At 34.1% G+C, this 25,862-nt stretch overlaps 1 protein-coding gene across 1 annotated transcript in view; it reads right to left on the reverse strand.

Annotated features, from left to right (window-relative positions):
* Window positions 1–1,762: 1,762 nt before the first annotated feature.
* LOC108735338 (follistatin) overlaps window positions 1,763–25,862 on the reverse strand; it is a 30,773-nt gene continuing 6,673 nt past the window's right edge. Inside the window, exons 2-5 of the mRNA XM_018467264.2 lie at window positions 11,071–11,295; window positions 5,339–5,560; window positions 3,867–4,096; window positions 1,763–2,618 (exon numbers count right to left, since the gene is read on the reverse strand). Of these exons, the coding sequence (XP_018322766.1) occupies window positions 2,598–2,618; window positions 3,867–4,096; window positions 5,339–5,560; window positions 11,071–11,295 (698 nt within the window). The 3' untranslated portion in view covers window positions 1,763–2,597. The remainder of the gene's footprint in view (window positions 2,619–3,866; window positions 4,097–5,338; window positions 5,561–11,070; window positions 11,296–25,862) is intronic.

Raw genomic sequence — 25,862 nt, forward strand, 5'->3', positions numbered from 1 at the left:
TGATTGTATTTATTATGTATTCCGTACTCTCATACGTAGATTGAAATTAAAATTTAAAGTTGGATATCTTGTTTGCTATTGATTTCCCATTATTATTCCCATTTTCCAATCGTTAAGATAAGATTAAGAATGCGATTTTAATTTTAATACTCTTAAGTTTTTGAAAATTTACAGTTAAATGTCTACAATCCAAAAAGTTTTACTTGCATCGTGGTTTCATAAAACCACACAATTGTTTTTTTTTCTCTTTCTCTCTCAGTTGTAAAAATTGTTTCGAATCCATTTACGATTTACTTTTTTGACAACCAACAACACTTTCCAGAACTTTGACCGGCTTGAAGTGCCTTGATTAGATAAAAGTTTGATTCAAATACGAAATAACTTTTGAAATTTATTAAAAAAATTTAATTCTTTCACATTAATTGAATAAGTAACGAAGATACGTAAAATATATCAGAGCATTTACTAAAAATTTCGTTTCTGTTGTTTCTTTAAGATAAATAACAAGCTTGCAAGAGGTAATAGGGTACTGTAAAACAAGAAAATTAAGTAAATGTTCGGTGGTCCAAAAGTCCACCGTTTTCGAGAAAAACGCATTTTAAAGTACATACAAGAGCTAGTCCGGTCCTGGTAAGCTCATTTAGGGAAATTCGACATTGCAATGCCCCACCAATCGCCTGTTACTTAGCAGCATCCGTGTTATACTTCTTATGTATCTATTTTTGTACTCATGTATTGTTTGTTATTTGTTAGATTTGATTGGGTGATTGACGATTTACAGCCAGCCTAGAGTAATTCTTTGTTCTTTTAACGTCATAAGCTTGTATTACGTACGTAATAGACAGTCGAAGTCATTCGAAGTAGGTAAATGTGTCAGTGTTATAGGTCAGTGAAGAGTATTATTGCATCTTCGATCCTGACCGGCGCGTAGTCCTGATCTAAATCCGTTTGATTTCTTTGTATGTAAATAAAGTGCACCAAATGCCGGACGGTTTTACGTAATTCAGAAATAATTTTTATAGTGCATGCGTAGTACAAAGCTTGAGGAAAGGCATCACAACAACCGTGGTATTTTGTATACGTGTACCCATTATATGTTTGTAGAGTTTTTTCATCATTTTTATAATGAAATTCTTCAAATATGCCGAAAAATAATGCAGAATATTGTCGCGATCTTGAAACGAAAATTTTTGATGGTTTCACTTCTACCACGTGTGGATTGCACACATGTTTTTTTTTAAAGGAAACAAAGCCTATAGGCGATCCACCTATAAAGAAAAGGTAATGCTCTTTAATAATATCTCAATGGCGGTTTGGAAATTTACCTTATAATTACTAAAATTACAATTATCCATCCTGAGGATATTAATTTGCCTATTAATGTTTACGTAACATTAAATTTTTCTTTGTTTTATGCTTTAATATCATGTCGAGGAGTACTTTAAAAAGTACTGCAAGCTATCAGCGGTGAACAGAGTAGTTATTTAATTATTTTTTTTTGTAATGGACGTCTAAACATTATTAAGTAAACTGTTGATACTTACTTTATAAGTCGTTTCACACTGTTGACATTCTTCATCGATGTAGCTTCTAAGTTGTTATCGCAATTTCACTGCACGCTCAGGACTGGCTTCGAATTGTAACTTCTTCAGAATTAACCTCTATAATATTATTATTAAATAGAGAAGGTGAAATGTAGCAAAAAAAAACACCTAATGGAATCATAAGAATTTATTTTTTGAAACTTCTTCCAATAAATACAAATAAATAATCAGTCTAAACAATTAAAGTTCAATTTATAAAATCTCAACAACATTGGAAATTATTCGTACTTTAAATATTTTAAAGAGAAACTGTTAACACAACGCTTTTCTACACATAATTGTACAATTATAATAAAAATCGATCAAATACTGGATGAACACCAACAAGTTGCCCTAAAAATAAATAACATAGAAACAAAAAAACAGTTGGATGCAAAAAATTTTCATCCAACTTTCGAAGTAAGTATTTGTTGCAGCTTAAGTATCGATAAGGAATAAGTCAGTGAGCTTTTTCATTTAACAGTAGTTGGTACCATAACTGTTTTGTTCTACTGCTGTTATATTTAATTAAAAGCTAGTGATAGTTTATAAAAGACAGTATTTGTTTTACTCGATTATTAAAAACAAATCTGACAAGTACGTGTATATCGTGTATGTATAATAAGCACCGTAACCGTTATTGTAATGCATCTAAATATTAGTATCAGGTAAACAATACAGTCGATAGGTATAATATGTATGTATGTATGTATGTGTGCAATTTGAACCAATATGAATACCATTTAACTACCAAGTACTTCAATGAGAGCACACAGTACACGTCCTGACAATGGTTAAAAATTTTACTAATTTAAGAGTATTTGTTTTGCTTACCGATTAAGTCAGTCAATAGTCTGCACGCAATTACTTTTGCATTAACAAAGTATTATAACATTAATGATATTCATAACTAAACTGACAGATTTTTACCTCTAAATTATATTTAACTCATTATTTACATATTGTGACGTGATGTACAAATCTTTGGCTTAGTTTCGGAGCAGAGGAGTGCTTTCAGAGACTCGTTGAATTTACCTAAAAGAAAAAAATGCTGGCAAGTTATATTGTCCTTAAATTATCCAAGATTTTGATAATTCATAATCAAGCTCAATTGGTTCTGAATATCCAATTGATTGCTCATTGTAGTGTCAAAATAAAAAAAGTTACGGTAAGTTTCCTAAATACAGACTACCATAGTTTTCTTTGAATAAAACTCAAAATATTAAAGATCGTTACATCGACCCTTAGCATTAATAAATAAAAATCAAAGTGAAGCATACGAGCGTGGCTCGAGCAAAAAAGAAGAAGGTACCTCATGCGACCAAAATGAAAACTGAATACGTTAGTTCAGAATTTTGTGCGAGCCTATAAAATTTACAATATCTCGACTTCTTGACCACGTACAAAAATCCTTTTGTACTTAATCTGGGGTAGCTCGGCGAGAAAAATATGAATACAATAATTATATTTGTTTGGTAAGTGTTTATAAAAAAATAATTACGATTAAATTTTCAAAGTTCAAAATTTTTCAAATTCATCTTTGGACATTTTAAACTAATAAAATCCTTGCTATTTTTTTACCGTGAAAGTACAACAAATAAGCCCAAAATGGTTTCCTTCGGATCTCCCTCGAGATAGAGTCAATTTTCGAGAGCACCTTTTTTCGAAAAATCAATATCTCGATTTTTTTTATATTTTTTCATTTCTAACAAAGGTACTTTTTTGGCTTGCCAAGGGCTACATTTACAGCCACTAGTAAATTAAAAAACGTTAAATTGAAAAAACTAAAGTGAAAACAAAAAAGTCGGGTTCGACGGGTTTTTCGATATACTTCGAAAAATGGACTGATCGATAGCAAAATAAATGGATAGATAGATCTTTTAAACACCTACAACTTTCTCAATTAACTTATTATTTCTTTTTTTCATTTGATTTTCGACTACGAATTTTTTAGAAGAAGATAACATTTTTGAAATAACGACTTAAACATGTTTTCTCAAAACATTTACATCATTTCACATTTCTAAAACGTTTTCGAAAAATATTTTAAAATAGCCGACGAGTTATGGTGTGATGCTTAGTTGTTTGTCCTTTTTGTATGGGTTTATGTTTATTTAATAATTTTCGAACTATGTATTTCACTTTAAAAAGATATAGTATTTGTAAGATTAAATGGTAACCGTTTTGTTAAAGGGAGAGCACCAAAAAAGAGAAATTGTTATTGAATTTGATTATAATATTGAAAGCCATATAATGGAATTTATTAAAGTAAAAATTACTTACACATTTGCCTGAATATTTGGTTTCTATTACAAATCCTTTCGCGCATGAATCCTGTATCATATGACACCAGGAATGGTAGGTTTTGTTGTTGTTACCGCAAATTGGTCCAGGTACGTGTCGAAAGTCAGGACACCTTTGTGAACAATGTACACAACGTGGAGATCCTGTTAAAGGATCCATTAGACAATACTGTTGGCTTTTACATCGAATTGTGTTGCAATTTGCATTTGCTGAAATAAAAGAAATCTTAATTCATTTTACAATTCTGAAATCGTTAGGCACATGTGCAGTGATGTAGTCATAATTTGCGGAAGTTAATGTAAAAACTTTTGGAAAACTCAATTATGTAAAATAAAATGGTTATTTATTTTTCTTTTAAATACAAATTATATATGATGCATAACACTGGCTCATGTTGATCATTTCAAGCATGTTGGCAGCAGCAGTTGTCTGAATTCTGCTTTTTTTTCCAGACATTAAAATGAAATAGGATCTGATGATTTTGAAAAGTTGGTTGTTTTCATTCACTTAAAAAGATGCAATCAATTCTGAAACATTTTATTTGTTGTTTCTACACTTCTCACAATCGTAAGCATGGAAGGAGAGAGGGGGGTTTGAAGCTTCTAACCCTCATTATCTATGCCAGTGTATAAGGTGCGGCTAGTACTTGGCTCAATTAACATTATTTGACAGACAATACTTTAATTATTTAAAAGTTATTGATATAAAGCGGAAATCACCCGATTCTACAACTGAAAGTAAATGGAAGTTTTCCGTTGAGGATTTTAGGTTAGCTTTTTGAACTTCTGCCCCTTTATTTACTCTGCAAGCAGGAGGATAATAACCATTAATAATTCGTAGTAGCAGCTAACAATTTATAATTTAATCTAAGTTAATCTAATTTAATCTTCAATCGCATAACGAATACGAAGAGTTGAATGTTGTTATTTCCTCTTGCAAAGTAATAGAATAATAGCCCTAAGCCGCTGTATAAGCTATTCAAATATTAAACATAGGGGATGTAGTCCGAAATATAACCTACCACATTGGCCACTGCTGATGACGTCATGAATAGACGCCATATTGTACTGGCGTGCCAGCATATTGTACTGGTGAGACAAGTGTGACGTAGTAGTGTGCCAAATGGGCTTGTGTGCATCAGACTTTGAGGAATTTTTTATTGTAAGAAACTTTAATAACATTTGAAGCAAAATTTCTGTAAACGAGTACAAACACTATTCTCAATATGGCATCAATTTGACAATCAACAATATGTCGTCGATTCATGACAGCACTGGCCAGTATGCTGGGCTGTATTTCGGAACACATCTTATACAACATAATAAAAATGAATAACAAAAGTAATACCTACTAAATCTTAACAATAAAAATATTTTGGAATATCTATAAGTGGAGAAGTTGTTCTTTACCGAATCCACTTTTAGATATCCCAAGTGTAAGGTAAAACATACCTTTGCAAGGGCCCTTGTAGGCAACGGGTACCGCTTTACCCGTTCTACACGTCTCTTGACGGAGGTGACATGAACTAGGATAGGTAACGCCATCTGTGCCGCATACTTGTCGATGAGGGATAAAGTTTTGACACTTATGACTGCAACGCACACAATGTGGAACTAGATTCTGATCCATTAAACACTGCTTACCAGCCGAACATTTAATTTTATCACAGGAACCTAAATTGTGAATATCATTAGTAAAAAGACACAAATAATCCAGTTTGAATATTAATTAATTAGAAATAGCGGAAAAACTATTAGGGGAAGATCAATTTGGGTTTAGAAGAAATAGAGGAACGCGGGAGGCAATTCTAGCTTTACGAGTAACAATAGAGAAAGCGATAGAAAAAGGAAAGGGTGGGTACATAGGATTTCTGAATTTAGAAAAAGATTTTGGGGAAGATCAATTTGGGTTTAGAAGAAATAGAGGAACGCGGGAGGCAATTCTAGCTTTACGAGTAACAATAGAGTATATACGACTTGTAGATTTAGAAAAAGCTTTTGACAATGTTAAATGGGACAAGATGTTACATATAATAAAAAATGTAGGGATGAGCTACAGAAGAAAAAGTAGGGAAAGAACGAATAAGATAGGAAACGAAAGATTAGAAGAAGTGGCTGATTTTAGGTATCTAGGAAGTTAGATAAGCCAGGACGGAGGGAGTACTAGGCATATAAAGCAGAGGATAGCGCAGGGTCGAGTCGCCTTTAATTAAAAGAAGTCATTTCTATACTCGCAAACTATTAATGTAGAAATTTGAAAAATATTGTTAAAGGAGTATGTTTGGAGCGGGGCGCTGTACGGGTGCGAAACATAGACAGTGGGCGCGGGGGGAAAAAAAAAGATGTATTAGAAATAATAGAAGGAGAAAGGACTCTATGGAAGTCAATAAAAAATAGGCGAGATAGGTTGGTAGGACATCTCTCAGGCATGAAGGTTTAGTCAGAGACATATTAGAGGCAGAAATAGAAGTTAAGAGGAGTAGAGGTAGGCCTAGATTAGATTACTGTTTGCAAATAGTTAAGGATGTGGGATGTTCTAGTTTTAAGGAAATTCGAAGATTATCTCAAGATAGGAAGGAGTGGAGGTGCGTATCCAACCACTCTTAGGACTAACGGCCTTATGACGATGATGATGATGATGATGATGACGAGAAATATCTGTTACAACGTTCAGAGAATGAAGAAAAGTATTAAGGTATTGTTATCAAAACTGTTTGCAAAATAAAATGATTTCTTATTTTGTTATCTATTAATGAAATTGTTCTATTGTTTGCAATTAAATGCAGTGTTTGTGTAGAAAAAAGTCGAGCATAGTGGTTTGACAATATTCATAAAGAACAATAGTACATAACATTTAACACTACATAAAAAAAATTTTTTGAAAGATCTGTCTCATCTTTATAATTATTATATGTAATAAGAGCATATTAGGAGGCATAAGGAACAAAAAATATAATAATAACTGTAAGTGAATAGTATTATGTAACCAGGATTTTGTCATCAGCAATTTAATTTAACTCGACTACGGTGGAAGCCATTGGTTTAGTATTTTCAAACCAGAAAATAGGTTTAAAACTTGTCCATGTATAAATAGAAATGAATATTTAGAAAAGTTATTTAATAATTAAAAATAAAAATTGGTATTTTACATTTTGTTTAACTTAATGATTTGGAGGAGAGGTTCGAATGTTAGAAAATATGTAATAACATAGGGAAATATGCAATCAACCAGATGACGAATTAGAATTAGACTTCTTAATTGGAGGAGGTAGTCGAAGAATTGAAGATAAGATTAATAACAACAAATAATAATAATTTATAACAACCGGTCGGGCAGGATGATCGAAATAGAACAAACAAGCAAGTACATACAGAATCTTGAAAGACAAGCAAAAGTCAACGAAGAAAGAGGAAGCGATTAAACACAACAGAAGAATGTTAAATTACTGGAAATACACACAGATGTTAAAAGGAAATAATAAAGGAGAAAGGAAAACATCCATTCTATTGCAAACCTTATATAAAAGAAAAGAAAGGAAGTGATTCTGATATTCTTCAATAGTGTAATCTAACGCCAATCGGATAGTAGATCAATAGCAATATTCATTACAAATACCGAGAATAGTAACAATCAGGGAAAGCGAGTCGATCAATCAGAAGTGAGTTAAGGTGATGAAGCAGGTGACAGTCTTTACTAACCCTAATAATAATGTAAACGGTTTAGGTGCATAACAAGGTAGGCCAATACATAACATTAAATTTTTTATTATTCATCCTTGAATTATTGTTTCAATTAGTGTAAATTAATTATGTTAATGATAAAGTCTGCATTTTTTAATTTAATGTATATACATTATATAGTAAAACCGCTTTAAGTCGAACCTCGATAAGTCGAAAACCTCTATAACTCAAAAAAATGTTTTGTTCTCTTCCCTTCAAGCCCTAAAACCTCCATTACTCGAAATCCCAACCTTCTATTAGTCAAAATAATCAGTGAGTCTGTGAGTTCATTTTGGTATATACTTTCCCTCTATAACTCGAAAAATTAAGTCTTGAACATAGCAATGTTTTATTTTACAACCTTTACAACTCGATAATTTGAAACGTTTTACGTCTATAGTTTATGAGTACACCAAATCTAAACCTCTATAAGTGGAATTACAATCCGCCTAAATCAAAATCTTCCATAAGTCGAAAATTCTATAACTGGAACTTTTTGGGATCTCCCTTGATGTTCGAGTTATAGAGGTTCTATTGTAGTAGTAATTAAATATGAAAATATGAACTAATAAATAACATAAAAACAATAACACATCAAGTGTATTCTGTTACTATTTATCCTTCCAACTAATGACTAATTAAACTGGCATTCGTTAATTTTTGCTTTTGAATTTATGTCTTCAGTCTCCTTTCATTTGTCCTTTAAGCGAATCATGATTTAAAGTACCTATTACCTTTTTATCCATTTCCTTCAGAAAAAAACCTAGGTTAAAACATTTTAACTTCCTTTTAGCTAACCACGATCTGAACATATTTTATACGTCTAACCAACTGCTTTTTGTACAGCCGTTAATTTATAACAGACATCGAAGTAGTTAATTATATCCGCATTTGTTGTTTGTAGAGGAAACATAAAAGGTAAATTTTTAATAGCAACGTCTACCTTCATACACTCAATTGCAGAACCATTAGGTACTAGGAAAAAAGATAACTAAATGTATGACACATTATAAATAGCAATAAAAGACATAGGTGGGTACTTTAGAATATAACTGTGGGTTTTATTCTTAACGTTTTGCACAAATACCAATTATAGATAAGAATTCCATTGGTAATAAATCACCTAGGTAATTTGATGAAATATTACTTTTCTTTTTTTTTGTTACAATGAAATTATTTTTGACTTTCTTAAATAGAATTGTAAAATCAACGTTTTTAAAACACGTTTGTAATGGTATTAGAAATTTTTACCTATGTTTAAATTAAAAATTTTTATATCATTGTAATATCACGATCTGACAATCAATACGACGCTTTTTATATGTTTGGGATGACTTATGGGTGATTGAATATAATGATTTAAGATAGAGTACTTACGTGTATAACAATAAGCTTTTTTCGTTATTATCAAGTTGTTAAAGGGTTCTAAATTTGTTTTTAGGATTTAAGTGACAAATATAGTTCATTTTAGGACTCAAAAAGGGGCGGTTTTTCAGCGTATTGCAGGTTAAGTCTTTATTCTGGGACTACCATTTGAAAAAACCGAAACAAATAGAACAAAAAACATATTTTAAAACTTGGCTAACTTATGGTTTCCAAACCTCAAAATTCGCTAAAAAATTCAATTCAAATTTCATAGAAGCAATTAAACATACATAGACATTTATGATATAAAAGATATAAAACTACACCCTCATAACTAAAAACTCAGTAGAGGTACATTTCAATATGACCTTTGAGTTCATATCAGGATATTTTTATAACTATTGGGACAAATTTTGCCCTTAGCCATTGGGAAAGAAATCGAACGAATATAATAGACACATTTATTCATGACAAGAAGGCCTTTCAAAAGGTGTTGTTTGTGGTATAAATAGTTTTTGCTTTGAATTCTACATAATGTTTTAAAAGTGGAATACTCGTAAATGAAAATTGAAAAGCAGTTATAAGTAAGTTTACATTTTTATTTAATTGGTATATGTTACGAAATTTTAAACACGAAATCATCATAGCGTTACGAATCCTAACACTGGTTGGAGACCCACCACTTTTGCTATCCTGAACTAATCTTCGCATATCTCTAAAACTTAGAACATCCTACATTTTATCTATTTGTGAACGGTAATCTTATGTACTCTATCTTTACTCCCTTTAACACCTGTTTATGCTTTTAATGGGTTCCTAACTAGACCTTCATGACTGATAAAATACCTTACAATAGTGTTGCAACAGACCTCTGTTTCCGCAATTACGGAAGTTCCGCATATATTTTTACATCCGCTTCTGCATCTGGTTCCGCATTTTTATAACAGAAGCTTATAAGAACTTAACAAAATTTTGTTTCTCATCTATTTTCAAAACAAAATTTAAATGGAATTGCAGGTACCTGCTCTAGCTTTCAACGACCTCTTTTTAACATTTAAACATAAATTTTAATAATATTGTCCTTGTGAAAATAACTTTATTATTTTTTAGGGCCTAAATCTATTTCCTAGTATTTAGTATCTTGATGTTTTCCAAATTTTATTCTCTTAGTTTTATCTAAAAACGAATAAGACTTTCAGCTCCCCCTTAGCCAGTTCTCCTAATAATTTCATTTCGAAAATACTAATACAGTTGTAGCGTTTATTTATTTTGTATAGTGTTTGCTCAGTGCTGTAAATTTTAAGTTAAAAGTATAATTTTGAAGCCAAGAAGTTCCATTTGGGATTATTTTGTTGATATTAACGATGCAAGTGCTAAATGCGACACCTGTAACAAAATATTCGCGAAAAGGGAGCACGACCACTACATTAAAGAGTCACCTAAAGTCATTGCACTTCCGCTTCCGCGTCCGCTTGCGCTTCCGTTTCCGCATCCGCAAAAATTTAGTACTTACTTCTGTTTTCGCTATGACACTACCGTTGCATCGCTACCCTACAAACCTATCTGGCCTACTTCTCATTGACTTTCATAGCGTCCTCATTTCTCCTACTCTTTTTAATACACTCTCATTCTAACCTTCTCTATCCACGGTATCATTATCATTCGCCTAAAACATCATATTTCGAAAGCTTCTAAGCATTTCTCTTGTGTCTCGCGCACCGTCTTCGTTTCGCACCCGTACAGTGCAGTGTTGCATACATACACCTTCTAATTTCTAAATCAATCGTCCGCGGGCATAGAAGTGATTTCTTTTGTTAAAGGTGACTCAACTATGAGCTAACTTTATATTGATTCTTTCACTTCCTTCTCTTCTCTTGCATACCAAAACATATGAAATATGTATAATGAAGAATAAAAAAAGAGATTATGACAAGAAAATAAACTAAAAGAGACACAGTCCCAATTACCACAAGTAATTTTATTGACACGTGTTTCATCCACTACAAATATGACTCAGTTTAGCGTTGAGGTGGGAAAAAATTACGTGTGGTGGTGTGGGATGAGTCTCTCTTGTAGATTACGAAGTATAATAAACTTACTTTGACACACACCATGATAGGCAACAGTAAGGGATGAAGACTTCTTTCGGCAAGCTTGCTTTTTAAGCTTACACATGGAATTGTAGGTTCGCCCATCGGATCCACACACGGGTCCCTGAACGCGAGGTTTAATTTTGTTGCACTTTGGAGAACATATGCACTTGGGCTGGCCCTTTCGCATTACGCAAACTTTTCCTTTTGAACACTTAAAGCCCACACAGGATTCTGAAAACAAAGATAATCTTTTATGTAAGAAGTATGTCTGCATCATAGAAGTTAGTTTATTTCTTAGACTAATTCATTGGCCCGCTGCCATAACGGCGACACTAGACACATTAAGTTAAGAGCAGTCGAAGACGAAGTGTAATGGATAAGGCAGGAAATAGTACCTGCGGGCATAAATTTTGTAAACAAACGCTTGGAGTCAGTAAGGTCAGCTAAGATCTGATCATTTTTAGTGTGTGTATGGTGTTTCGTGAGTGTGCTTTTAGAAAGAACTGAATTGTGCTAAACTGTTATTATTGTGAAAATAATCAACAAGTATCGGAGAGTTTACTCTGTTAGGATCAACCTTGCCCATTATATTGCATATTAAATTCAAAACTTTATAACTGGTCAAAACTGCAAAAAACAGGCAAAGGCGGCTTTGACCGACGTCTTTAAACGAAAATAGTTTTGACTGATTGTGTCAATAGTGGTTTTCACCGACATTCTCAGTCAAAGGTGGTTTTGTCTAATTTAAAGTTCAAAAAATAAAAAGTTAAAATTGCCAGAAAAATTATCTATAAGTAGGTTTCCATTTTTAATTTGAGCCAATACAATACAAAAAATGGTTTCTTATTTTTCAAATAGTTTATTTTATTATTTGTCACAAAAGTACTTGCAGTAGATAAGTAGTCGGAAAGACTTACTAGTGATTTCTATATAAATAAAGATAAGTAGATAGGCAATGACAGTTCTAGCGTAAAATCCCATGTATTTTCTTGTGAAGGTTCATTTTCGTCCTTTTTCTACCCCCTCCACTCCTACTCTAACGTCACGGTCGTAACCCATCTTTGACAGCTATTATCGTAAGCAGCAGAGCAGCACCTTAAGATCAGGAAGCAATAGATGAAGAGGCCTCAGGAACGGAGCACCCGCAAAAGGAGAGGGGAAAAGACCTGACTGACCATGACAGCTGTCAAAAAGATACGATGACCGCTGTCAAAGATGGCCGACGATGACAGCTGTCAACGATGGCAGACGACCGTGACGTTAGAGTAAGAGTGGAGGGGGCAAAACGGCAGAAAAAGGACGAAAATGAACCTTCATAAGATAATACACGGGATTTTGCGCTTGAACTGTCACTGCTTATATACTCCGACATATTACAAAATAGGTAAAACTACTATTGATGATTTTCGCAGTTTGAAATGGTTTTGACTTGTAATATGTTTCGACTATAATAATGAAGGACATTGAAACCAAAGATGCATCAGATTATAATAAGTAATAGTTGTTTAAATCCAAAAAGTATAAGAAAGCATTGCCCAATTAAATTAAAATTGGATTTACTAATATTAAGCAATTGACCTTACAATTATTAAAAATATAAATCATCTAATGTAATCCATAAAAAAATTCAGTTCTAATATGAACAATAAATAATTAATCAATTTTTTTACGTTAATTGATTAATAATTCTTCCTTCAGAGTATATATCATATACTTCATTTACTTTCTGTAGCGATGTGCCCCTTCGAATGTCGCAGGTAGGGAGAAAAAAGCTCATGATACTCTCGACTCTTGTTCATTAAACATACTTTTTCATACAGTACCTGCCAAAAGAAAATACGACAAATGGCGCTGTAAACGCCATCTGTAGTACAGTGCTACATGTTAGGATTACGTATGCTTCAACAAGGTCCATTTAAATATATGGATATCTACTTGCTGAAACGAATCCCGGAGTAGCTTACCTCAACGTGGTAAACACGTTACCATAATCGAATAAAATAATTCGAAGTGGTCTGTATTCTGTCGAAACTGCCAGATGCGGATCGCGATTTCGATCTTTTTGGATCTCATCAGCGCGTCGCAGGCAGCTCCGACAGAACACAGACCAACTTTTACCTGCTGCCTTAACAGCGCGTTTTAGAAAATACGACAAATGATGCTGTAAACACCATCTGTTGTACAGTACTACATTTTAGGATTACATATGCTTCAACAAGATGATAATAATAATAATTTCTTAACGAATGAGGGAATATAAGACGAAAATTTTATAAAAAAAAGCAACACTGTGGAAAAAAGGAAATGGAAATTCACAAGATAAAGTACGAAATACGCAAACAAATAATTGCACAAAAACTCTTACTATTACAAAACTCAACCAAACTTATTGGGTGGTAAAAATGATCATAATACTCAAAAAAGGGTCAGCTTTAATAGCCAGAGTGAGACAATAACGACGTGGCATCTCAGCAGACTATACAAAAGTCGAAGTGATGATGCAACATTGTTAGCAGTATCAAAAGTAAGAAAACTTTTGCAGACAGATATGCGGAAACATAATGTACTTGTCTATGTATTAAATCTGCAATGTGGGTTATCTTTTAATATTTGTGTAAATTTCACAAATTAAATTTAGCTATTATAAATGATGTTATATTAAGGTTAATGAACGATTAATACTATCATTTGGTTAGTTTTCACTATTTTATTACTTATACTACAACTTTTTAATATGCGTAACATGTAGTACTACTCGTATTACTAGCTAATAACAAAGGCAAACTTTCTAACCGAATATTTAATTACGATATTAAAATAACTTTTAGAACAAACAAACTGCATATGGGTAATATACAGCCATCTACTATTATTTCCTGGTAATTTGCAATCTCCTTAGAGTTGTTTTAACAAAATAGTCTTATGTTAAAGTCAGAGGGACTCCACTATCCGTATGTGCTCACGTTCCTAAGGCCTCCAATAGGTTAAAGACGGTCCTGAACTCATGACACAGCCGTTTAGTTTTGGTATGCATTCCAAATAAAACATAATATTCTAAAGTTTGGCGGCAGGGAAAAGTAGTATTGGGAGGGCAAAATGCTTCTGCGAGTAACATCTTTACTTACGGACAACTACTGCCCTTTTCAAGGTTCCGTTCTTCAAAATGAAAAAAGAACCCTTATGGGATCACTTTGCTGTCCATCTCTGTCTGCATATCAAGATTCTTTTCTCAGAAATGAGCAAAAGTATAAATATGAAATGAATATCAAACGCTCATATTTGTAATCCTTTGGAGCTGTGAAATAATCAAACTTCTCAGTCAACGAAAGCCTCATCCGTTTTACCTCCTTGGAGCTGTGAATCCTACTTGTACTTCAAACTTTTTTTCTACTTCTTTACACCTGATATCAATCCACTGTTCCTTAGCTGTCCTACACTATCTAATTATTTCCCACTGCTAATTTGTGCTTTATAATTCTATGGTTAAAAGAAAATCTTTTGTAGTTATTCTTGACGAAATCGTTGCTCTCTTTTTGTAAAATGAATATAAAAAGCATTAAATTTTTACGAAACAAATACTTTCAGTAGCATTTTTTCCATACCGCAAAACCTAAATATTTCTTATCAGATAGTTAAATATCTTACGTACTGTAATGTTCGTGGGTTTAACAAAATTAACTTCTAAGACTGGTAATAAAAACTGTTTATTTACACTAATTATTAATATATCACTATTCACTGCGCTATTTATTTCACTGCTATCACTGTTAATTTATTTCTGTATTCACTTCTGCAACGGTCAATTTATTTCTACTTATCTAGGCGATCGTCTCTTCCTTTAAATACTCTTTTCTTTCCTTTCTGGAACCCTCTAGAAACATCCGGATCGTTTAATTTTTCTTTGAACTGTTTAACTGTTTTCCCAGAACGCAGGTACGACATACACATTTACAAAGACGGCGCACATGAAAAAAGGCGCCCGCGGCTCGTCGGCGAATCGATAAGCCGTCCACGCACACGTACGCCCTATCGCACACAAACACACTCGTGCTTGCTACAGTACAAATACTTGTAGTTAAAGCAATGCATATATAAGTAAAGTGGTCATCTATTTAAAAGAAATAAATAGTTAATGATAAACCGTTTCGTTGGGTTCCCATTGTCACCTATTCTACCGATATTTGGTATGGTCGATCAGTAAATCCAAACACACACCAGATTTGAAAACTCTCGAACATTACAAAACATTCTATTCATTTTTTTAGTACACTTTGATCGAAGTGGCTTAATTTAGTGTCAGAACTCAGCTCTGTATCGCTTAAACGTAATAGTCTTTGAACATTTCAAACTCGATTTTTCCGGTTCAGTTCACTCTAGACTCTAGAGTATTTTACTTGACCATAATTCTACATACTCGAGAATATTTTAGTTGAGGGCCACGCAAGAAATATTAAATAACATTCTAGTAGCTGTGGTCGACCTTCAACCCACTCCAAAACTGGACAAATCTGAATCCTTATAGGCGGTCCTTAGAAAAATTAAGACAAAACATGTATAAAATACTCTAATAAAGTGTCAGAAGTCATCCACATCACTTATAGATGATGGTTCTCGAGCATTCCAGAATGGTCTCGACTCTTCCCTCCGGTCCAGGTCATTTTAGTGTATTGTAACTGACACCCAGAGAGACATTCGGTAACGTTCTAGCTGAAGACCACCCCAGAAATAATGAAAAACATCTGATACATCCTCACTTAGTGGACGGTGGTTGACTCGCAAACAAAGGAGATTATAAACATTTCTTATTTAGTTCGCCTATCCAGAAGCATGTATGAATATGCCCTAATATAGTGTCATAAGGCACAGACAGACCCTGCAGTTCATGTTAGGCGCGGGTGACTAGCTGACATTACGTAATCCAGAGGAGTGGGGATAAAAAAGGATAAGAAAACAAAATAATATTGATGAATCTGTTATTATATTACATAACAATCACAATATCAAAAACTCCGCCACGCCCGTGCATTTCGTAAGATAAACGTATTGACTAGTTGCTCTAGATCTAATGTAATAAAATTATAAATTGTACATTTTATATACCTCATTTTGTCTATATTTTTCATGTTCTCCGTAATGGCTGGTATTCTCGGCGTAATGTTTTTTTTATTTTATTTATTTAGTTTGAAAATTTTCATTTATTATATTATTGGTATGAAAAAAAAAAAACAAAAATCGTTAAAGGCGTATGTATGGAGCAATGAGGACTTTATGAAAGTGAGGCGAGAAAGGTCGGTAGGTCACCTTCTCAGACATGAAGGGCTAGTGAGAGACATATAAGAGGAATAGAGATAGACCTAGATTAGATTACTGCTCACAAATAGTTAAGGATGTCGGATGTTCTAGTTTTAGGGAAATGCGAAAATTAGACCGAAGACTGATGATGATGATGAAATTATTAGTAATAGTATTTTTACACCGTTCAACGAATAAAACTAGACAACTGAATCTATGCAGACACTTTTCTATAGGATATTCTGGGCAAGTGTCCAGGGACCCGCGATCGATGGGGGGCCCAGTAGTTTCTGCCAAATCTATCCACCAACCGAAAACCAATTTTTATTATCGATAAATATACTTATTTTGAGGAAATCAACCAATAATTACAAAATAAAATTGGAAATAGATTTCTAAATGTAGAAAGTCTATTAAGAATCTTTTTAAGCATGATGATAACTAATAACGGCTTTGGCGAGCGCTCTCTTTCCAAATTGAAAAGAATAAAAGATGAATTAAGAAGTACGAGGGTGGATTGATAAGTTTCCGGCCTAACCAAGAGATGACGCCACTAGGCCTACCTTGAGGTGACATTCTATAGTACCATCCTTGGATAGCTTGTAGCTATAGTTTCAGCCCGATCTCCTTGCTAGTGTAGGTTTGACAGCACGCTGAACAAGACGCCTCTGTGGTTTTCGTAAAAATGGAAAAGCAGGAAAATCGTGCTGTCATCAAATACTTTTATTTGAAGGGGTTAACGCCGAAGGAAATTAAAAAAGAGATGGACTCAACACTGGGGACATCCTCCCCGTCATATTCAACCGTTAAGCAGTGGGTTTCCGAGTTTAAAAAGGGTCGTGTGAGCACCTCTGATGGGCCTCGCTCAGGACGCCCCGTTGAGGTCACAACTCCAGATATGATCGAAAAAATTCATCAAATAGTGCTGGGAGACCGCAGATTGAAAGTGCGTGAGATAGCTGAGACCTGTAAGATGTCATATGAACGTGTGCAACATATTTTGCACCAACATTTGCATATGGAAAAGCTCTGTGCAAGATGGGTGCCGCGTTTGCTAACAGTCGACCAAAAATTGATTCGAAAAAACATTTCTACCGCAAATTTGTCATTGTATAAGCGTAATCCAAGCGAATTTTTGCGTCGATTCGTAACCGTTGACGAAACGTGGGTCCACCACTACACTCCTGAAACCAAAGAACAGTCTAAACAGTGGATTGGACCAGGGGAACCAACTCCAAAGAAGGCAAAAACAATTTTTTCGGCGAACAAGGTTATGGCTACTGTTTTTTGGGATGCAAGAGGTATTATATACATTGATTACCTTGCAAAGGGTAATACTATCACTGGTCAATACTACGCAGACTTATTGCAACGTTTGAGCCACGAGGTGAAAATTAAACGACCTCATCTGGCGAAGAAAAAAATCTTGTTTCATCACGATAACGCACCAGCGCACACGTCAATCGTTGCGACGGCTAAAATCAACGATCTAAAGTTTGAATTGATGCCGCACCCTCCTTACTCTCCAGACCTAGCCCCGAGTGACTATTTTCTGTTCCCTAATCTCAAAAAATGGCTTGGCGGTAAGAGATTTGCGGACAATGAAGAAGTAATCGAAGCTGTAAATGGTTATTTTGAGGAGCTTGACGAATCAGTCTATAGAGATGGCATTAATAGACTGGAACACCGCTATGAGAAATGTATCAGCCTTGGAGGAGATTATGTTGAGAAATAAAAAAAAAAAATTTTTAAAAACCTTGTTTTTCTTGGTCAGGCCGGAAACTTATCAATCCACCCTCGTACAACACTGCAAGAGAAATTGACCAGTGTGTCCCAAATATCCATAGAATATGATGTGAGCAAAGACATTAAGCACTAAGCTATGAATGCTAAAGAAGTTACTGTTCCAAATTATATTACAATTACCTATTCATTTGGTGTGATTGTAAAGAAACAAAAAAAATCTTCAATTAATTTAAAATTTTGCTTATCTACTTCTTTTAGCTGTTTTAACAAAATAGTCTTCTGTCAAAGTCATAGGGACTCCCACTATCCGTATGTGCCCACGTTCCCAGGGCCTCCAATAGGTTATCCCAAATAAAACACAGTATTCTAAAGTTTGGCGGCAAATTGTAGGAATATGTAATGCAAAATGCCGGTAAAAATATTCGACAAACAATAGCGCAGGAAATGCAGTATCGGGAGGGAAAAATGCTTTTGCAAGTAACACACCTCTACTGAAGGACAACTACTGCCCTTTTTAAGGTTTCGTTCCTCAAAAGAAAAAGAAACCCATTATAGGATCATTTTGTTGTCCGTCTGTCTGTCTGCTTATCATGTCCTTCTTCCAGAAACGAGCAAAAGTATCAATTTGAAATTAATATCAAATGCTCATATCTGCAATTCCTTGGAGCTGTGAAACCTACTTCTACTTCAAACTTTTTCTACTACTTCTTTACATCATTCATACATTCTCTAATTATTTCCCACTTTATCGCCTTATATCTTTTTTTGTCCCTCTTCGCCTATCCTTTTTTTGTATTTCCGCCTTTCTTCTATTAGTCCTACAATCTCGTTTGTTATCCAGGGTTTGCTACATTCGTTTTGTTAAAAACTTAATATATCTGTAGCTGTTGACTTTAAACATGTTTTAATGTAGTTCCATTTTGTCTCTATGTCCCTGTCATTCGTTTCTTCCGCCTCCTTTAGTAGTTCGTCTGTCCGTGTACCCAGCCTATCGCACGTTTTGTTCCATTCTAGCTTTTAGGTCAAGACGTCTCCTACCTTCCCTCTTTTTTAGAATTTTCAATTTAAGGTTAGTCTTCATAAGTACTACTTCACTTGATTTTTAAATCTTTCCCTGACAAGTATGTAATCTAATTAATATCTCACTAAATCACCTGCCATCTTTCACGTGTAGAGCCTCCTAATGTGATGCTTGAATAAGTATTCGCGACGTTTATGTTATGTTTATCGCAAAATTTTATCAGTCCATATTCCCTATCATTTCTATTGCCTAATCTAAAAGAACCTGCTATTGCACCCACTTTACCTTCACCTATTACTGCGTTGAAGTCTTCTACAACTATAAGATGGAAAATCTTATAGTTGTAGAAGAAGTAGAAGTAGAACTTAACACGTTTTCTAAATCTACATAAACCGCTTCTACGTCTTCATAATTGTTAGATGATGTAGGCATATAAATCTGCCGTTTTTACCGGCTTCGAGTTTAATTTAACTATAACTATCCTGTCGCTTTTTTATAAGTAACTTTGTGCACTCTGTCCTACTTTCCTACGCATTACAATTCCTATTCCTGAATTACTTTCTACCGGTCTCTACTGCAGAAGTCTCCAGCTTCTGGTCAGCGTACGTCACTAATGCCTACTACATCTAATTCTAATATATTCACCTGAACTTACGAAGTCTCCAATTTCCTTGCTTGCATCATTGTCCTAACATTCTAACTAAGTACTACAACTATATTATCAACGAACACAGATATTATTAGAGCTTGTGTTCGCTGATATTATCAATTCCTATAGTATTCCGTAGTAATAATAATATAAAAATTAAATAAAAAGATAATTCAATAACTAACTATTTCAATCAAAAAAAATAATGATGCCAAATTTGAGTTCTTGTTATAATAATGTACAATACGATGACTGGCGGCCGAACTATAAGCATGGTTTAAAGTAAATAGTGAGTTACTTTCTTGAACATTTCAAACATGTAGGATAATATATGTCAGGGTTCATATACATATAGGTGCTGACTATTTTGCCTAAAAACCTCGTTTCACTTTCAACAATCAGTCTTCGCGGCTAAAATATCTCCTTTGAAACTCCAAATTATTACACTTGTTAGCAGTAAAATTGCAGCAGCATAGTGAAAGGCTAACGCCGAGTCCTCGCTATGTGTGGGTATACAATTTATGCAATTATCGTTCTGTGAGAAACTACGATCATTTTAGTATTTGCGGAAACTATTTGAAATGCAGAAAGAATAGTACCATTCTCTTTTATTCATGCTCTACTAAGAATGCATTAAAGTTAATGTGCTATGGGGATGTCAGATGCCCTTCCCACGAATAATTACTCCTGTTTTATCAATGGATCATCATACAAGTTGATTTTTTCATTTTGATGCATGTATAGGCTACTGAATAGAGATTTTGGTATGGAACAATTACGGCAAGGGTATTTAATGACTGAATATGGTAGTTTGATCTTTAAAAATGATAAAACCACGAAGTGTCCCTTTTTTAAGCGGTGTGTTTTCGAGTAATCTTGAAAAAGGCACCTCTGTCGGTTATCTTCAAATAGCTCAAAAGTGAAGTAATTTTAGAGATTTCTATGGGTACTTTTTTAGAAAATTGCATTTTCTATGGAAATACATCATTTAATTTTCTTTTTATGATTTTTAGTATCAAACCATAATTAAAAAACGAAGTAGTAAATTTCAAATAAATCGCTGTAACGTTTTTTCTACACAAATGTTCAGAGATAACCTTTGGAAAAAACACCTTTTTTTATTTTTTTTTTGTATGATGAAAATTCACCGAGATGCTGAAATTTGCCTACTTTTTGTCGTATTTCACCCTGTTTTATCGCAAACGTGTTGTTTTTTAATTTTCCATGCTGTACTCATTTTTTACTATGAAATTGTGGTTGTAGGCAGTTCGGTATAAAGTACTCGATTTTGTAAGAAATGTGTGCTATTGGGGCAGAAATATCTGAAGAAGACATCAATAAAGATACCGACAAATTGCCAATAAAACAATTGAAAGCATAAATATTTATGAATCACAGTAATATTAATTAAGAATATTTTTTGTTTTATAATAAAAATTTACATACAATTGTCGTTTCACAGTAAAAAATTCTATACCTGCGAACGGGTAATTCATAAATTCGAAAAAGATTATTAGAACTGTATGTTTGAAATACGGCTCTGTACTGGTGCAAAAAGTGAATGGTGGCACGGCGGAATAGAAAAGCGTTCAAAATGTGGTTATGCAGGTAAATGATAGAGTAATGAGGAGGTATTGATATCAATAATTAGTAGGCGAGATAGGTTGGTAAGACATCTTATCAGGCATGAAAGGCTAGTTAAGAAACATATTAGAGGCAGAGACAGGAGTTAAGAGGAGTAGAGGTAGACTTAGATTAGATTACTGTTCACAAATAGTTAAGGATATGGAATATTTTAGTATTAGGAAAATGCGAAGATTAGCTCAGGATAAGAAAACGTGAAGGTACGTGTTCAATCAGTCTTAGGACTGACGATCTTATGATAATGATGATGAGTAACGAATGAGTAGATACATCAAAATCTGTGAAATACTTCGTCTCATCATCTAACTCAGAAAACATTAGGTCAATTCATATTATTATGATGGGATTTTCATTCAGCAGTTGGAGGGTATTTACAGCATCCTTTTTACACTGAAGGACCGTCCTTCAAGGACATAAAAATACCATCTGCACTTTTTTATTCCAAACCGGTGATTTTGTAAATGCCCTTGTCATAAGAGAAATTGTGTAGATTTTTTCATTTTATTTAATACACTTGTTTTAATAAAAAAATTTTTGTGTATTTTTGCCTCTAAAATATAGAGGTTCTTATCCTTTTTCTTAATACGTATAACTTTTACATTATTTCTTATAGATATTAAAGTTGTGTTTATTTTGTATGACCTGTTCAGAAATAAGGAGTTCAGTAGTACTTGTTTACATGTTCGTTAATTTTTTTCGTAAAAGATCCTCCTGTTTGTCCGTATATGTATATCGTGGGATTAAAACAAAATCCATTTGAAAATTAAAGCTCAACTGATTTACTTAAATTTAAAGAACGAAATTGACACAGATTTTATTGAATTCCTAAGTTTTTATTTTTTCACCTTTGACTTGACTTAAAATTTAGTCAGGGCAACCTTCCCAACCATAATCTAACTTTTAGAGAAGTTATCCTTGGGGTGGACAGATCTTATTGTATACCTACGACGCACTTTTTTTCGGTAAATTCTACCTGAAGATTTTGGACGAGCAACTGTATTTTCATCTAATTTAATTTGCAATCTAAATACATATAATAGTATCCACTTCGGAAGTAATGCTTGCTTAGGTCGAAGATATATATATTGTAGGTACCATACATTAAATTAAAAATTTCGGAAGTCATGAATACATGTGCAGTTGGAGTTCTTGCAGGTGAGAATTTCGCGAGCGTCTCACATTAATGATATCACTTGTTTATATGCGTACAAAATTCAAAAAAATTGAAAAGATTCATCGAATTCCGCAATTACGGAAGTTCCGCATATATTTTTACATCCGCATTTTTATAACGGAAGCTTATCGGAATTTAACAAAATGTTATTTCTCATCTTTTTGAAAATCAATGTATATCGACACAATAAAATATGTCGTAAATATTTATTACTTTTATTTGTCGGATGAACTTGGCCGTTTTCAAAAAAACTATTTAAATGGAATTGCGCGTTGCAAAGCTGCATGTTGTGCAGGCATCTGCGCCATCTTTCTGCGACCTCTCTTTAACATTTTATATTTTTATAAATTTTAATAATATTGTCCTTGTGCAAATAACTTTATTATAGTTTAGGGCCTAAATCTATTTCCTAGTATTTCGTATGTTGATATTTTCCAAATTGTATTCTCTTATTAGTTCCTTACTCTTATTTGAAAACGTCCAGGACTCTTAACTCCCCCTTAGCCAGTTCTCCTAAAAATTTAATTTCGCAAATACCAATACAGTTGCAGCGTTTATTTATTTTGTATAGTGTTTGCTCAGTGGTGTACCTAAATTTTAATTTAAAAGTACAATTTTGAAGCCAAGAAGAACTTCCATTTGGGATTATTTTGTTGATATTAACGATGCAAGTGGTAAATGCGACATTTGTAACAAAATATTCGCGAAAAGAGCGCACAACCACTCCATTAAAGAGTCCTCTAAAATCATTACACTTCCGCATCCGCTTCCGTTGCATCGCACCGGTCCGGGTTCGATTTTGAAGTGAAACTTCTTTACGCACGGTAGGGTAACTTCGTTTCATGCGGATTGCTATGTAACGAAATCATGCAACGGATGTCCCCCTTCTACTCGGCCACGTAGTCGAGTTCGTAGTGGGGATCGCTTGAGCCGTGAGCGCACTTCAATGCAACGTTCGTTACAGGCAGCTCCGCTATGTATAGTGTAAAATTTAAATTCATAGTGTACAAATAATATCATTAAACCAATTCCTTAACCCCTATCCACGTATGTTTGTGTGTTTGAAGAAGTTTCACTTCAGTAGCGTGTTGTATAATTACACGTTGTATTTTTTTTTTACACTTACGATTAGGCAAAAGACAGCAACACATACAATTGAAAATGGATAATAATCATTTAAAACTTCAATTTTAAGAAAACCGCTTTAGTTCAATATAAACAATCGGTTAATAAAAAAAAAGTGGAAGTAGCGATATTTAAAACAATAATGGGAATCCACGGTTAAAATCTGTCAGTCTATGACAATACAAATTCACAGCAAAGCGTTCTTAAGTTTTCCAGTCGATAGAGCAATTTATTAGCCTTTAGGTGTGATACATGCAAATTAGTATGCAGGCGCATGCAAATTTCGTCTACAAGTTGAATGATGGAGTACTCTAGGAATTTCTGTCATGCTGCAGTAATCGATTTTATTCAGGAAAAGGACGTCGCTTAGCATGAACAGTGAAAATATGATTAATGTTAGTTAGATAAAAATGCACAAAGAGAGTAAACGTTTGCGTTCGCGATGCCGTCGCGTCGATTCTATGGCTAAAAGCACTGGAGTGTAAATGAATGTAAATATGATCCTTGCATATTTTACGTCCATCAAACGACGACGAGGAAGTTTCCAGCACCTTCACTGCATTAATCAAAGCAGTCAGGACAGCTTTATGTTAGGTAAATGAGTCGTAAAAGATAGCTGTGCAACTTTGCAAATGCGCCTCCCACAGTTAAGCGGTGCGATACGTAACGTACATTAGGAATAATAAATGCATCACGCTACAATAAAAATTCCACGTACCTTCATCTAGGTCTCTATATGTAAGCCGTTTATTTCAGTAAAAGTGGTGCAATTGGAAAATTGTAGATAATAACTATAAAATAATTCGAAGAGATAATAACTATGATTGGATAGCAAATTCGTGGTCTGTCGAAACTGGCAGACGTGGATGCGTGCCTATCACGTAAGCAGCTACGTTATTATAGGGTCAGTTTGACAACTGGTATTCTTAAAATTGAAGAGGACTTGTTAAACATTAAACGAAACCACGCTTGGTGATAAATGTCAGTATGCTGTAGTTATCGGGTTGTTCGGAAAGTCATTTCGTTTTTTCCCGTCAGAGGATTTAATTGTATTCTTTTGCACTCAACTTCACACTTAAGCCGTATAATTTTTATATGCTTTGAGAGCTCATATAGCAAGGCTTGTGTGTGAAAAATTCCAATTAATTCTACGCAGTAGTTTTTGGTTGGTGCCTTTTAAATATGGAGAGCGATAAGCAGCATTTTCGAAATATCTTACTGTTTTACTACAGAAAGGGTAAAAATGTTGTTCAAGCCAGAAAGAAATTGACTGATGTGTATGGAGAAGGTGTGTTGACAGTACGCCAGTGCCAGAACTGGTTCGCTAAATTTCGATCCGGCAATTTTGATGTCGAAGATGCACCACGTTCGGGAAGGCCGGTTGAAGCTGATAAAGACGCGATAAAGGCATTAGTTGATGTGAACCGGCGAATAACAACACGTGAGATTGGATTGAGGTTAAATTTATCAAATTCAACAGTTTATGACCACTTGAAAGGCCTGGGATTATCCTCGAAGCTCGATGTATGGGTTCCCCATGTTCTCACAGAGAGAAATCTGTGTCGCCGCATTGACGTCTGCGATTCGCTTCTCAAACGTCACGAAAATGATCCGTTTTTGAAGCGCATCATCACTGGGGACGAAAAATGGGTTGTATACAACAACGTCAAACGCAAGAGGTCATGAAAAAGGTGATGCTGTCTGTTTGGTGGGATTTTAAAGGAATCGTTTTCTTTTTTTGAGTTTTTACCGGATAACACAACGATTAATTCGGAAGTCTACTGTCATGACCTGGACAAACTGAATGATGCACTTCAACAGAAAAGGTCAGAACTAATCAACAGGAAAGGTGTAGTGTTTCACCAAGACAACGCGAGACCTCACACAAGTTTGGTCACTCGCCAAAAGCTTTTACAGCTTGAATGGGATACAATGCCACACCCACCATATTCTCCAGACCTGGCACCATCGGATTATTATTTGTTCCGCTCACTCCAAAATTTTTTAGACGGTAAGACCTTCACCTCAAATGAGGAGGTCAAAAACCTCCTCGATCAGTTTTTTGCCAGCAAAGACCAAAAATTTTATGAGCGTGGAATTATGCTACTACCAGAAAGATGGCAAAAGGTGTTGGACCAGAACGGTCA

This window comes from Agrilus planipennis, unplaced genomic scaffold (genome assembly GCF_000699045.2).
Source record: "Agrilus planipennis isolate EAB-ADULT unplaced genomic scaffold, Apla_2.0 scaffold45, whole genome shotgun sequence".
In the NCBI taxonomy this organism is placed as follows: domain Eukaryota; kingdom Metazoa; phylum Arthropoda; class Insecta; order Coleoptera; family Buprestidae; genus Agrilus; species Agrilus planipennis.